This window comes from Cucurbita moschata, unplaced genomic scaffold (assembly GCF_002738365.1).
Source record: "Cucurbita moschata cultivar Rifu unplaced genomic scaffold, Cmos_1.0 Cmo_Scf00020, whole genome shotgun sequence".
Classification (NCBI taxonomy): domain Eukaryota; kingdom Viridiplantae; phylum Streptophyta; class Magnoliopsida; order Cucurbitales; family Cucurbitaceae; genus Cucurbita; species Cucurbita moschata.
In genome coordinates, this window is record NW_019268536.1 from 3,280,674 (window position 1) to 3,293,390 (window position 12,717).

A 12,717-nucleotide genomic window follows, 5' to 3' on the forward strand; every position below is an offset into this window, starting at 1 on the left:
TTTTTTTTTTTTTTTTTTTTTTTTTTTTTTTTTTTTTTTTACTGTTGTTTCTATCGGAGCGATTTTGATCTTTTAATGTTGTTAGTCGAAGGAACTAAAGTGACAACATTAGTATCTGAATCAGGACCTTTACTGTACTGAGTTCTCTCTGGGAAAGTCTTTATTGAAATCATTAAAGGGAGTTTAGCATGAATCCTGGCCTAACCCAATGTGAATCATGAAAATAAGAACCCCCACCCAACCACACATATACGAGGGAGAATCATGATTCAAATTGACCTTAGCCTTTTGGACTCGCTAACAAAGCAAAAAGATGTTCCCCACAGAGAGAATTGGAGTAAAATAGTGGGGAGAGAGAGAGAGAGAGAGAGAGGATATACAGGATGAAGCTGTGACTCAAAACTCTTCCCAAAAGGCTAGGCAAGGAGGTCGTATTGGCAGTGCAGGCAGAATAGGACTAAGGGACGTAATGCTTATATGGTGGATAATGACAGGACAATGAATACAAAGTTGAAAATGGACAAATGCTTACTGCACACTACCATGAATCATAAGATAGTAGCTAAAAAACAGAGAAATGAGCAGAGCTGGGCACTGGTGAATGCCCACTACCCACCCCCCCTACCCAACCACAGTTGACTATGGCCAAACCCACCCACTTAAATGTCCAGAAACACATTTTTTCTCCTCCAGAGCCATGTGGGGCTCTTGTCGCCCTATAATCTTTATAGGTTAGCGATTTGTCAAAGTTCATTGTCTCTTCTTAGGAAAAATTAAACATGTAAAAGGTGAATTTATGTGAAGGTCAAAGTGGTTTCCCTGAAACAAGGATTACAAGCTATGAGCTTTTAGACGTTAAAGTAGCAGAATAACTCAACGTGTTTCTTTTGCAGTCTTTTTTTAACATAATGCCCTTTTCTCAACTTTCACACTTTTTGTTTGTTCACACCTTACTGAACAATATGATTATTAATGCTAAGTGTTGTTTAGGAATGGGGTGTATAAGTTGGCCTCTTTAGATAGTTAAAAATTCAAGTTGTTTTCAAGAGAAAATTCAATGGTTCTTGAAAACAACATACAAATAACTTTCAGTTTCTTCCTCCAGCAAGAATTCATTTAGATCAATTAAAGAATTACAAACTAAGCTGATTCAAAAAACACAGATTTCTACACGTCTTCAGCTTGACTTGGAGCACTACTTGATGATTAAGATCTTGTTAAGTTTTTAAGTTGAAAAGACTTGGATCTTGGGACCTTGTAGGAGAAGAAGGGTAATTCTAAACATCTCAACCTCTTTCCTGAATGGTAATAAGTTAGAAAGTTAGCTTCCTGAATGGCCAATTGATTGGAGATTTGTTATACCTTGACGAACGTGAATAATTCAACCAGATACATCAAAATTATTGAGGCTTTACCTTCCAAGTTCCAATCATTTCTTTATTCAAACCCAACCGCAGCGACTCGGCTTTTTTTTGGATACATTCAGTTTGACGTACGCCCCCTGTTCCCTCCCTTTGTTTTTTTTTATCAAAACATCACATCAGAACTCTCCAATGGAACTAACTAGTCCCACTTTGGCATTTGCATTGGTTCAAAGAGATATCCATCGTTTTCTTGGTTAAAAAAAAAAAAAAAAAAAAAAAAACTTTTAGTGACAGAGAGGAACTGAGCAGTAACAGAGAGCCTTCTGCTGCTACCCATACTTCATATATGATTGTGTGATCGACAGCTTAAGCTTCGTTAGTTTTCAGGGAGAGAGGCCATTAATGGAGACTCAAAGCACTTCCCATGAGCAGCTAGTTGTGTTGTTTTTGATCTTCTTCTTCACCTTCAGTTCCACACGGTGCTTCATTGAAGTTGAATCCCATCCTCTGCCTGAAAATCATGCTGCTTTCTTCATCTTTGGGGACTCTTTCTTGGATGCTGGCAACAATAATTACATTAACACCACAACTCTCGACCAAGCTAACTTCTGGCCCTACGGCCAAACCCACTTCCGATACCCCACTGGAAGATTTTCCGACGGTCGTTTGGTGTCTGACTTTATAGGTAAGATTTCCCATATATTTGGTTTTAAACCCATCTCTGTTTTATTGTCTTTTGTTTACTGTCTTGGTTTCGATGAATATTTCTCTTTTTCTCTCTATACATTTGGGCCAGGCTCAACTTTTCATGACTTTTGTTCCTCTATCTTCCAGCTGAATTTGCCAAGCTGCCATTGATCCCACCTTTTCTTCAACCGGGGTTTCATCAATATCATAATGGAGTGAACTTTGCTTCGGCTGGAGCAGGTGCTTTATCCGAGACTTTTCATGGGTCGGTAAGAATAACGTACCCCACTACTCCTCACCGCATCTTTTCCATATTAAATAAGCAAGGGAAATTGTCATTAACTCTGCTTTGAGTAATGTTCGAACATAAAACTGACTCATGATTAAACGAAAGTAAACTCAGTTTAATTCATGCCCGAAAATTGAACACATCCGGGGAAATATGGGAGGTTTTAGATTGAAGTTAACAAGGTGAATTGAATTCTAAGTGAAGAAGGTTGTTTAACGTTTTTCAGGTGATCGAGCTCAAAGCCCAGATTAAGTACTTTAAGGAGGTAGAGACTTGGCTAAAACGGAAGTTGTGGAAAGCAGAAGGTGGGCTGATACTGTCAAAAGCTGTATATTTGTTCAGTATCGGTACCAACGATTACATGAGCCTCTTCTTAACCAAATCCCCTTTCCTGAAATCCCATTCCATATCTGAATATGTTGAGTTGGTGATTGGTAACTTGACAACTTCCATCAAAGTAAGCTTTTTTGCCATCTTCAAATTTTCTTTCGAACATAGTAATGTCTAGTGATAAGAAATGATGGTGTTTTTTGTTTGTTCTGACAGCAAGTATACGATAGTGGGGGCAGGAAATTCGGGTTCATGAACTTGCCACCGATGGGCTGCAGTCCAGGGCTGAGAGTAGCCGGAGGAGATGCAGATGGGAGGTGTTTGGAAGAGTTTGGGGCGTATGCAAACGAACACAACCAGAGATTAGTGAAGCTTCTTCAAGACTTGGAGAAGCAGCTCAAGGGGTTCAAATATTCACTCTACGACTTCACCAGCAGCCTGAGACAGAGAATGGAGAATCCGTTGAAATATGGTAAAAGTGATCGATACATAGACTGTTGCTGCGTGTTACGCTTTGTTGTGTATAATATGAAACACCATTGATGCAGGGTTGAAGGAAGGGAGGGAGGCATGCTGCGGGACAGGGAGATTTCGAGGAGTGTTCAGCTGCGGAGGAAGAAGACGAGTGAAGGAGTTTGAAGCGTGTAGGAACCCAAATGAGTATGTGTTTTGGGATTCTTACCATCTCACTGAAAGCCTCCACAAAGAGCTTGCTCATGAAATGTGGAGTGGTTCTTTCAATTCCCATTCTTCTCTCAAGGATCTCTTTCAAACCACTTGACAACGCTGTAAGGATTAATCATATCGAATCATTTTTCATGCTTTTTCTTTTCAATTTGCCATTTTCTGATGAAATGAGTAAGTTTTAATCCTTAGATTTGTTAATGGAATGTTGGGTTATTGATCCGCTTGGATTGATTGATTGATCTTTGAACTTGTTGATTGGTTTTTGGGAGTCTTATCTTCAAATTCTCTAAACTCAATCTGATTTTGAGTTTATCATCACAGAGTGTGTTATAATACGACCAATTTATGACATCAAATAGTACACACGACCCAATTTGATTGGTTTAGTTTGTGTCGCCTAATGCACATGGTATAATCTAATTGAACTGATTTATGTTATTGGATACACATGATGTGATTTGATTTGATTTGATTTGCTTCAATCTAGCTTGTTTATGACATAAATGTTAAGTATTGATGAAGAGAAAATATAAGAGGTAAGTGATGTGCACATAAATGATTTTCGTTATTATACTAAATTTATACGTTAGATTTTTATTTTTAAGTTTAAGGGTATTAATATATTTTCTTTCTGTATTTTTTAATTTTTTTTTTTATTTAAAGTTTTAGGATATTAATGAAATTTTAAAAGTTTCGATATTTTCTACCCCATAATACTCAATAAGGTGAAGCCTCAACCAAGATATTAAAGGATTGAATCTATCACTCTGTATGTTGTTGAACTAAAAGACCACGAGAACCAATATTTAATGTATGTGTTCATTTTTTATTTTCTATAAATTTTAGTTGAGAAGTATTTACTCTAATGAATAAGTTAGTACTGAACCAAAGTGGCATCGAATTGAGCATGACATAGTAGTGTACTTTTTAATCCAGATATGTTCCGTCTATTTATATTAATCCCATATGACTATCTTGGAGTCCATACGAGGACTTTATGGTGTCAATGTGGGGATATCGAAGTAGGTGCGACCACTTGGTTGCTTTCTCGAGGTTCCTTTACTCTTTTAGGTAATACGTTGGGTCCTTAGCTCGACTTTACAAATCCCTAAGACCTCATTTTTCGTTTTTCACTTATAACCATTAGACTATTAACCCCATAACAAATGTCCAAATCTCATTTCACAAATTTTATTTTCTCTCTCCTACCTAGAAGGAAAGGAAATAAACTCTATTAGATGATATTTTATCGGGTTTTCTTGACATTCAAATATTCAAATAAAGGAAGGGTGAATCGAAATCTAATATATAATTGTAAAAATAAAAGTCTAATTTTGAATTATGGCGAAGAGTTTATTAAAATATTTTTAGCAACCTGAGTTATTCTAGCAAATATTTATAACTTAATTAAATATTTATTAGTCAAATCGGAATGGAAATTTGCTAACCACCACCGGTTCAAAGTTTGTATCTACTTTTAAAAATCTTTATTATTTTTATATTAAATAGTTTATGACAAATTCAAATTTTTTAAAAAATTAATTAGTTTATTAAATAGATATTTCTCCAGAAATTTCAAACTTTAATTTTTTATTTTTTTTATTGAGTAGATTTATGAATAAAAAAAAATTAGGACTAAATTTATAATCTTAAAAATTTAGGGAAACTTAAATATTATAAATCTTTTGTGAAGTTGAATTTTAGACAATGATGAGCCATTGTTGCTAAAAATATTATAATGATTTGTATAAAAAGAGTTTTAGTCGAATGATTTTACAATACAAAATTAAATTATATATTATTCCGTAACATGTTATTACAAGCCTTGACATCATATTTATGATTATTCTAACGTCAATTTATTTTTTTACGGGATTTTTTTTAAAAGAATGACGATATAAAACATAGAGATTTTTAGTACAAAAGTGTTCGTCCCATCGGACTTGCTCGCTCCATATTCGATTTTTGAGGATAGAAGACTTAGTCCTATCTCAATATCGTTGCTTGAGGTTGACAAAAGCGAACTTAGACACCACAGATTTTCTAGTACACGATGACAGGTAATGATACGACGATATTAAAGATTAATAGATATATTATAATCGATTAGCTTTGAGTTGAAGCAACTGCAATCCTTCATTATAAATTTATGGGTTGGGTTTGAATAAGTAATCAAGATGGCAAGTTCATGTTTTCCTTCATCTTTCTTAGTCTACTTCATACTCAGTCTTCTCTCTATACACAATTGTAAAGGTCATCCAAACAGTGCAGCCTTGTTCATCTTTGGGGATTCCTTGTTTGATGCTGGAAATAACAACTACATCAACACCTCTTTCAAAGCTAATTTCGTGCCATATGGACAATCCTTCTTCAAATTCCCGACCGGGCGGTTTTCGGATGGCCGCTTGATTCCTGATTTCATTGGTAAATTAGGTCTCCTTTGATAACGATTTCGTTTTTATGTTATTTTTGTTGACGGTCGAAGTTTGTTTAATTTGCAGCTAAATATGCTAATTTGCCATTAATTCTTCCATATCTTCATCCCATGAACAAAAATTACGTTCATGGAGTGAACTTTGCATCAGCTGGAGCTGGTGCTTTAGCTGAAACCCATCAAGGACTTGTAAGTAAAATGTGGTCTTGTTGTTTCTTAATTACACTATTTGAAGGAGAGGTCAGCCATATTGTGTGTGTGTTGTTTACAGGTAATTGACCTGAAAACCCAGCTGAGTTACTTCAACAAAGTAACGAAGGTTGTTGAAGGGATAGGACATCCTGCAGAAGCTAAGGCATTACTATCCAAAGCTGTCTACTTCATCAGCATTGGAAGCAACGATTATATTGCTCCTTTTACTACAAATTCCACTCTCTTCCAATCTCATTCTCCACAAGAATATGTTGAGTTGGTCATCGGAAACTTAACCACCGTCATCAAAGTAAGTAGTTCAAGCTTACCGATAGTAGATATTGTCCTCTTTAATCTTACCTTCCTAAGCTTCCTCTCAAAATTTTTAAAACGTGTCTGATAGAGAGAGGTTTCCACACCCTTATAAAAAAAATGTTTCGTTCTCTTCCCTAACCGATGTGGGATCTCATAATCCACCCCCCTTTGAAGCCCAGCGTCCTTGCTGGCACACCACTCGTGTCCACTCCCTTCGAGGCTCAGCTTCCTCGCTATCACATCTACCGGTGTTGGCTCTAATACCATTTGTAACAGTTCAAAGCTAACTGCTAGCCTATATTGTTGTTTTTGGACTTTCTCTTCTGTGCTTCCTCTCAAAATTTTTAAAACGCATCTATTAGGGAGAGGTTTCCACACCCTTATAAAAAAATGTTTCGTTCTCCTCCGTAACCGACGTGGGATCTCACAATTCACCCCTTTTCAGGGCTCAGCGTCTTCACACAGTCGTTCCTTTCTCCAATCAATGTGAGGTCTCACAATCTACCCCTCTTCAGGGCCCAGCGTCCTCGTTAGCACTCGTTCCCTTCTCAAATTGATGTAGGACTCCCCAATCCACCTCTTCATAGCCCAACATGCTTGCTGGCACACCACTTCGTGTCCTCCCCTTCGGAACTCAACCTCCTCCAATGTTTGACTCTAATACCATTTGCAACAACTCAAAGCCCATAGATATTGTCCTCTTTAGGTTTTCCCTCTCAAACTTTCCTCCCCAACTAACGTGGGATCACATCAAACACCTCTAATTCAAATCGTATATACCAAAAAGAAAAGGATATTTTCTGATATGAATGGTTTGTTTGCAGGGAATCCACAAGAACGGAGGAAGAAAGTTTGCATTTTTAGGCGTTGGAGATATCGGGTGTGTGCCCCTAGTGAAGGCAGTATTATTACAAGGCAAAGATGAATGCTCTGAAAACATTACACAACTTGTAACACTGCATAACAAACACCTTTACAAAACCCTCCAACATCTTGAAAAGGAGCTTGAAGGATTTGTTTACTCCTATGCCGATTTATACTCTTCAGCCAACCAAATATCAAACAACCCATCTAAATATGGTAAGTACAATCATGCATCCCAGCGTGAATATATTGTATAGTGTTTCAATGAACTTACTGAAAGTTCATCTGTTTGGCAAGGTTTCAAGGAGGGGAAAGCGGCATGTTGTGGAAGTGGACCATTCAGAGGGTTCTTTAGCTGTGGGGGAAGGGATGGAGAAGAGTATGAGTTGTGTAGCAACCCCAATGAGTATCTATTCTATGATTCTGCCCATCTCACTCAAAAGGCGAGCCAATTAGTTGCTGAGTGGGTATGGAATGGGAGCTCCGACAGCATCAAGCCTTACAATCTTAAAGCTTTGTTTAATGTTTAAGTTGGTGGTGATCCATTGAGGGTGTTCCTAACACATGTTTGGTAATGCAATAAGTGGGCACCAATGGTAGTGTGTTTAACTTTACCCAAATAAGGATTTTAAGTTGATGCAAGGTTGTTTTGATCTCTGGCTTTCATCATGTACGTGTGGTGAAATGTTTATGAATTTTGATGCTCAAAAGTTTATGAATAAAGGTATTATACGTTTTGTTTTTGGTAACTTATATAATTTGATTTTAGAAGTCAAATTTGAAGATGAGGTAGAAGCCAAAAATGTTTAAAAAATTAAAGGGACTAAAAATATATAAAAGAAAATAATAAAATATTAAGAAAAAAAGTCAAAGTTAAAGTCAAAGTCAACTTAAGGGGGAGGGGAGGAGCCTTATTTCGGTCAAACCCCCTTAATAAAACATGCTCAAAGCTTAGTAGAGATCAAGTTGGATATTTGAATCGTTGAAAACTATGAAGAAATGAGAAAGATCAAGAAGTAAGTTTTCTAGCTTTTCGTTTTCTGTACCTCTTTCAATTAAGAGATTCAATAGAAATTAGGTTTTGAAATTTTAATATGATGCGAAAAATTCTACCCATTTTTGATGAAGAATTAGTGAGTTGAATATGATTGGAAAGAGGAGTTGAGGCAAGTAATGTGTTTGGACTAATTTTGGATTTAATTATATATTCTTTTTAAACGTGGATTGAAACTCTACGACTTTGATGAATGAACCAAATTGATTCGAGTTTTGTATGAAAAGTTAGGAAGATGTAAAGAAATTAGAAAGAATTTCAAAATATGATCGAATTCTGGAAAATCGCGTCAGGCAGTTGCAGGAGTCAAACAGGAAAGGACACATTAAGCAGCGAGAGGTGAAGTGTGACTAGCTAAGCGTATGATATGTGTCACACAACAGGTGGAGTAATGCGTCTACGTACTGTGGTGACGTGCATCACCTTACCCGATTCGTCCCAAAACTGCAACCTGCACTTGATGTTTCCAACCTGAAATCACGACTTGAATAGCCTATCTCTTGTCTAACTCCATATGAATGCGCTTATTCATGAGCTTTTCATCCTCACAATGGAAGCATAGGGAACCACTTTAATTTTTATTAAGAATTTAAATAAAACAATCAATATGATATCAAGAAAAATGATATGTGCCACAATATTTGCTCGTGATGCCGCCGTCATTCGTACATGTGCACTTTACCTCTACCTGAAAAAATGATATGACACACAACTTTAGTATTTCAAAGAAAACTTAAGTAAGTAACCCCATTATACGGGCCATGCAAATACAAACACATGCAATCACCCATACTCAAGATTAAGATGAAGTCACATATGATCTGTCATGGCCCAAAATTTGAATATTGAAATCCAGGACTGGACCAACAGACTATGCAACGAAATCATGTAAAAGCAAATAGACAAGACGAAATTACAAAAAAAAAAAAAAAAAACTTTAGCAATGTAGAAAGTTTGAAATCCAAAACAAAACAATGTAGCAAGTAGTTTATGAGTTCTATGAAAAGTATGTAAATGGTTTACAAAACAATGCAGGACAGATCTAAACAAAAATATGCACAGACTCCTAGACGCCCTGGGACACCCCTATGTGGCATTAAGATTCAGCACGCATTCTTGCCTCGAACCATGACATCAGTCACTTGAAAAAAAAATAGAAAGGAATGAGTATAAAAATACTCAATAAGCAGCCTATTTGTCGGTTCTTTTCGCATCCTTATCTTGGTAGGTATCCACGGTCTTTCTCGGGTTTCTAAGGAGAGTGATCTAAGCTGCAACTCTCTTTCTGTATCTTAGGAGGCTTGCTCATCTTATGCAGTAAAATGATCAGTGTCCTGAGGTGAGGCGCGACCTCATAAGTATCTGAGGGGGTCGTATGGCTGGATCTGAATACGTGACTCTCTCTGAACATCATCCGTGGAGGTTAGCTGACGACCCTCACACGGGACCATACATCCACTAAATTCGGGGTGTGACCCCCTGTGTGTCGGTCAGCTACTGAGTCGTCCTACGTGGCTCCACGTTCCCTAGTCAGGGACGGGTTTCTACGGCTAGGAGTCCTGTTTAGAAGACCCCTTAGCTATCACCACTAGGTCTGGGCACCTATCACACTTCCCTATTCGGATCTGCCAAGCTCAACGATCTCCATACCGAAGCTCTATCTCGACGGTACGGTATCGGAGCAGAGAGGGAAGTGGAGGTTCTGATGACACTATCCACACTGCTCAACTCTAGTGGGCTACCTACAGTTACCGTGGTGACCTACTATTCTTTCTAGGATGGAACTTGGTGGCTTAGACTTGGATTCATGCATCTCAAGGAATCTCGTGTCTGGTCTCACAAACCTATCGGGTTTGGAATTCTGGGCTCTAGACCTGCCAGTAATCATTTCGCGGGTCTATATGCACGGTGTTCTAGAGGTCTCCCATTCTAGGATCGCATGTAGCCTACTTAGTCACAAGCACCCTAATCCACGCTCATAATTCCTTCCTATTCAACAAGAAAGATAACACAAGCAATCATCATGCATAAGAGTTCACACGCAACAGTTCATGCAATATTAACAAACATGCTCAACGGGAAGATAACATCCATCCTCACCCGGAGCGCAGATTTCACAAGTTTCTCATCCTCCTCATGCATACATACTTTACGAGAATCTCAATCAAAACAGATTTAATAAACATTTCATATTTAGCTTTCCTTAATCAATTCATTTTTGCAGTTTCCATTCAAATATGCTAGGTCCGGCTAGCTAAGTTTATGGGTGGTAGCATGCATGCTCGTTCCTAGCGGTTCCTACAAGTACTGCTCGTGGGAATCCAAATGGCTACTTACATGGTTGACGCGTGCCTTCCCGAGTTCGAGTTTTCTTGACGAAAAAGATTCCAAAAATTCTAGAATTTCCTAGACAGGTCCTAATTCACATAATAATAGGGTAAGTATCAAAATCGGGTTGAAAAACAAGCCAACAGAGACCGAACAAAAAGAAAAACAGTGACTCACGCTCCTACACGCGCCCTGAAGGTTTCTACGCGCACGTGCCCACGCGCGGCTTCCCGAGCAGTCGCAGGTTAGAGGCACCAGGTTGGGACGATTTACAGATGGAGCGGTTTTCGTGCGGTGCCGGTCGGGCCGACTCGAATCCGCGTGCCTGACGCGTGTCTGCTGTCGGGTGAAGACGTGCCTCACCAGTCGGTGATCGCCACGTGTCGATCACCGGTTTCGCCGCGCTCCTCTGTACGCTGGCCGACGCGTGGCGGCGTCTCCTCCCTCTCTCCTGCGTGTTTTCAATTTTTCCAATGTTAGTCTCTTTTACGTTTCGACCTATTTTCTTCCGATTTTTTTATTTTCCCATCCGTAATCCAATTCAAGAAATTTTCTTCACGAACCTTGTAGATCTCTCATTCTACTCCTTCGAAACAATTTTCTTATATTTTTCTGATAATCACATATCTTAACATTTGAGTTCGAATTCAGGGAAAACACGAGTTCTTACCGAAAATCACGTTTTCTTGAAACTCAGACTTGAACGCCAATCTTGGCCGCCTTCACTTCAGAACTTAACCAGATAACTGTTGAGGGTAAGAATCCAAGGATCAACACAAAATGTCGCTAACACACGAAAACCTTGATGACTTCTCGATCTAGACATTCGTGAACTAACCTGAAGTTCTTGGATGTTTTGAAGAAATAGGAAGGTGCGATTCGTGAGAGCACCTTGCCTCGGACTGTTGATGGTTTAGATTGGGGACTCGGATCTCCGACGTCGGTTCTGATCCGATCTCCTCCTTCTACCTCAAAAACCCTAATCTTCTCTTTCCTCTTTCTCTCCCCTCTTCTTTCTCTTTTCGACCGAATCAAATCAGACCCCTCAAGTAATAATAGGAAAAAATGACTAGTTTGCCCCTATTTTGATATTGATTTTATTTTTATTTTTATTTTTCTTTTTAAACTCGGGCGCTACATGATCATTCTAAAACTAGGAATTTAAATGAGTTTACCCTATGCACGTGTCACGGTCTCTACTCGTGATGCCACCATCATCCGTACATGTGCGCCTTGCCTTAACTTGAAAAATGATATGACACACAGTCTGAGTATTTCGAAGAATACTCAGTAAGTAGCCCCACTATAGGAAGCCATGCAAATGCAAACATATGCAATCATGCTCTTGGGACCTATCTCAGACTACTATGGGTGACCTCTAGTCTCAAACTACTATGGATGTGTGGTACTTCCCTACATACGACCCACACGTGCGAGTGTGAATCTCCATGGGGCTCGCACACCCCCCTAGACCCTCTCTGGTCAAGCTACTCTGTAGCAACGTCCAGAGGTCAGTAGAACCCCTAGTGTCATACTCCCCATGAACACCTTCATCATCATATTGTGCTCGTCCACACTCATCATCAGTATCCCTATGCTTATGAACATACAACATGTACGAGATTCCTCTAATTTCCATCTTATCATCTCTTCTGACACAACCCTCTAGTCTCATCTTTTTGTTACATTAAGTAACACATGCTCGTGGATATTTATATTAATATCATTTTCATGCTCTTAAGGTTGTGTCCTAGGTCGATCTATCGACATGATGCAATATGACATTCATCATCATATAGCATGCTTAATATAGAAACATCAACATATTAAGATAACGTCATGCAAACACATCATATTCATCGTATTGCCATTAAGTGCATCAAACACATCATGTACGTCATACATCGAAATATATATAAATTACGTACAATATCATGTATCATAACTCACACAACATCATGCTCATACATCATCATACAACTAATGTACAACATCATGCAACATAAGTCATACATCATAAATATAAACATCGCATGCATCATCATACGTCATCTCAAAAATGTCTAATTGTAACTCATATAAGTTCTAGTCTATCCTATAGTAAGGACACTTACTTGATTAGCTTAGGCTAGTGTCACCCATTTATCCCTGATGAAAGTTCGACTTTTGTCTT

The 12,717-nt window shown here is 38.3% G+C and overlaps 2 protein-coding genes and 1 long non-coding RNA gene across 3 annotated transcripts; 2 read left to right on the forward strand and 1 right to left on the reverse strand.

Moving 5' to 3' along the window:
- Window positions 1-1,452: 1,452 nt before the first annotated feature.
- On the forward strand, window positions 1,453-3,588 carry LOC111457918 (GDSL esterase/lipase 5-like). Its single transcript, XM_023100371.1, has 5 exons — window positions 1,453-2,049; window positions 2,199-2,320; window positions 2,567-2,797; window positions 2,887-3,142; window positions 3,219-3,588. The coding sequence occupies exons 1-5, from the start codon at window positions 1,767-1,769 to the stop codon at window positions 3,449-3,451; spliced, it is 1,125 nt and encodes a 374-aa protein (XP_022956139.1). The 5' UTR covers window positions 1,453-1,766; the 3' UTR covers window positions 3,452-3,588.
- A 1,946-nt stretch (window positions 3,589-5,534) lies between these two features.
- On the forward strand, window positions 5,535-7,911 carry LOC111457922 (GDSL esterase/lipase 2-like). Its single transcript, XM_023100374.1, has 5 exons — window positions 5,535-5,781; window positions 5,859-5,980; window positions 6,063-6,293; window positions 7,123-7,378; window positions 7,460-7,911. Exons 1-5 carry the CDS (start codon window positions 5,535-5,537, stop codon window positions 7,690-7,692), a joined length of 1,089 nt encoding a protein of 362 aa, XP_022956142.1. The 3' UTR covers window positions 7,693-7,911.
- Window positions 7,912-8,505: 594 nt separating this feature from the next.
- On the reverse strand, window positions 8,506-11,543 carry LOC111457925. The gene is made up of 5 exons (XR_002713027.1): window positions 11,383-11,543; window positions 11,215-11,290; window positions 10,722-10,995; window positions 10,554-10,633; window positions 8,506-8,904 (listed from the first exon to the last, which is right to left on the reverse strand). It is a non-coding gene; the product is annotated as an uncharacterized LOC111457925 (long non-coding RNA).
- Window positions 11,544-12,717: the final 1,174 nt, after the last annotated feature.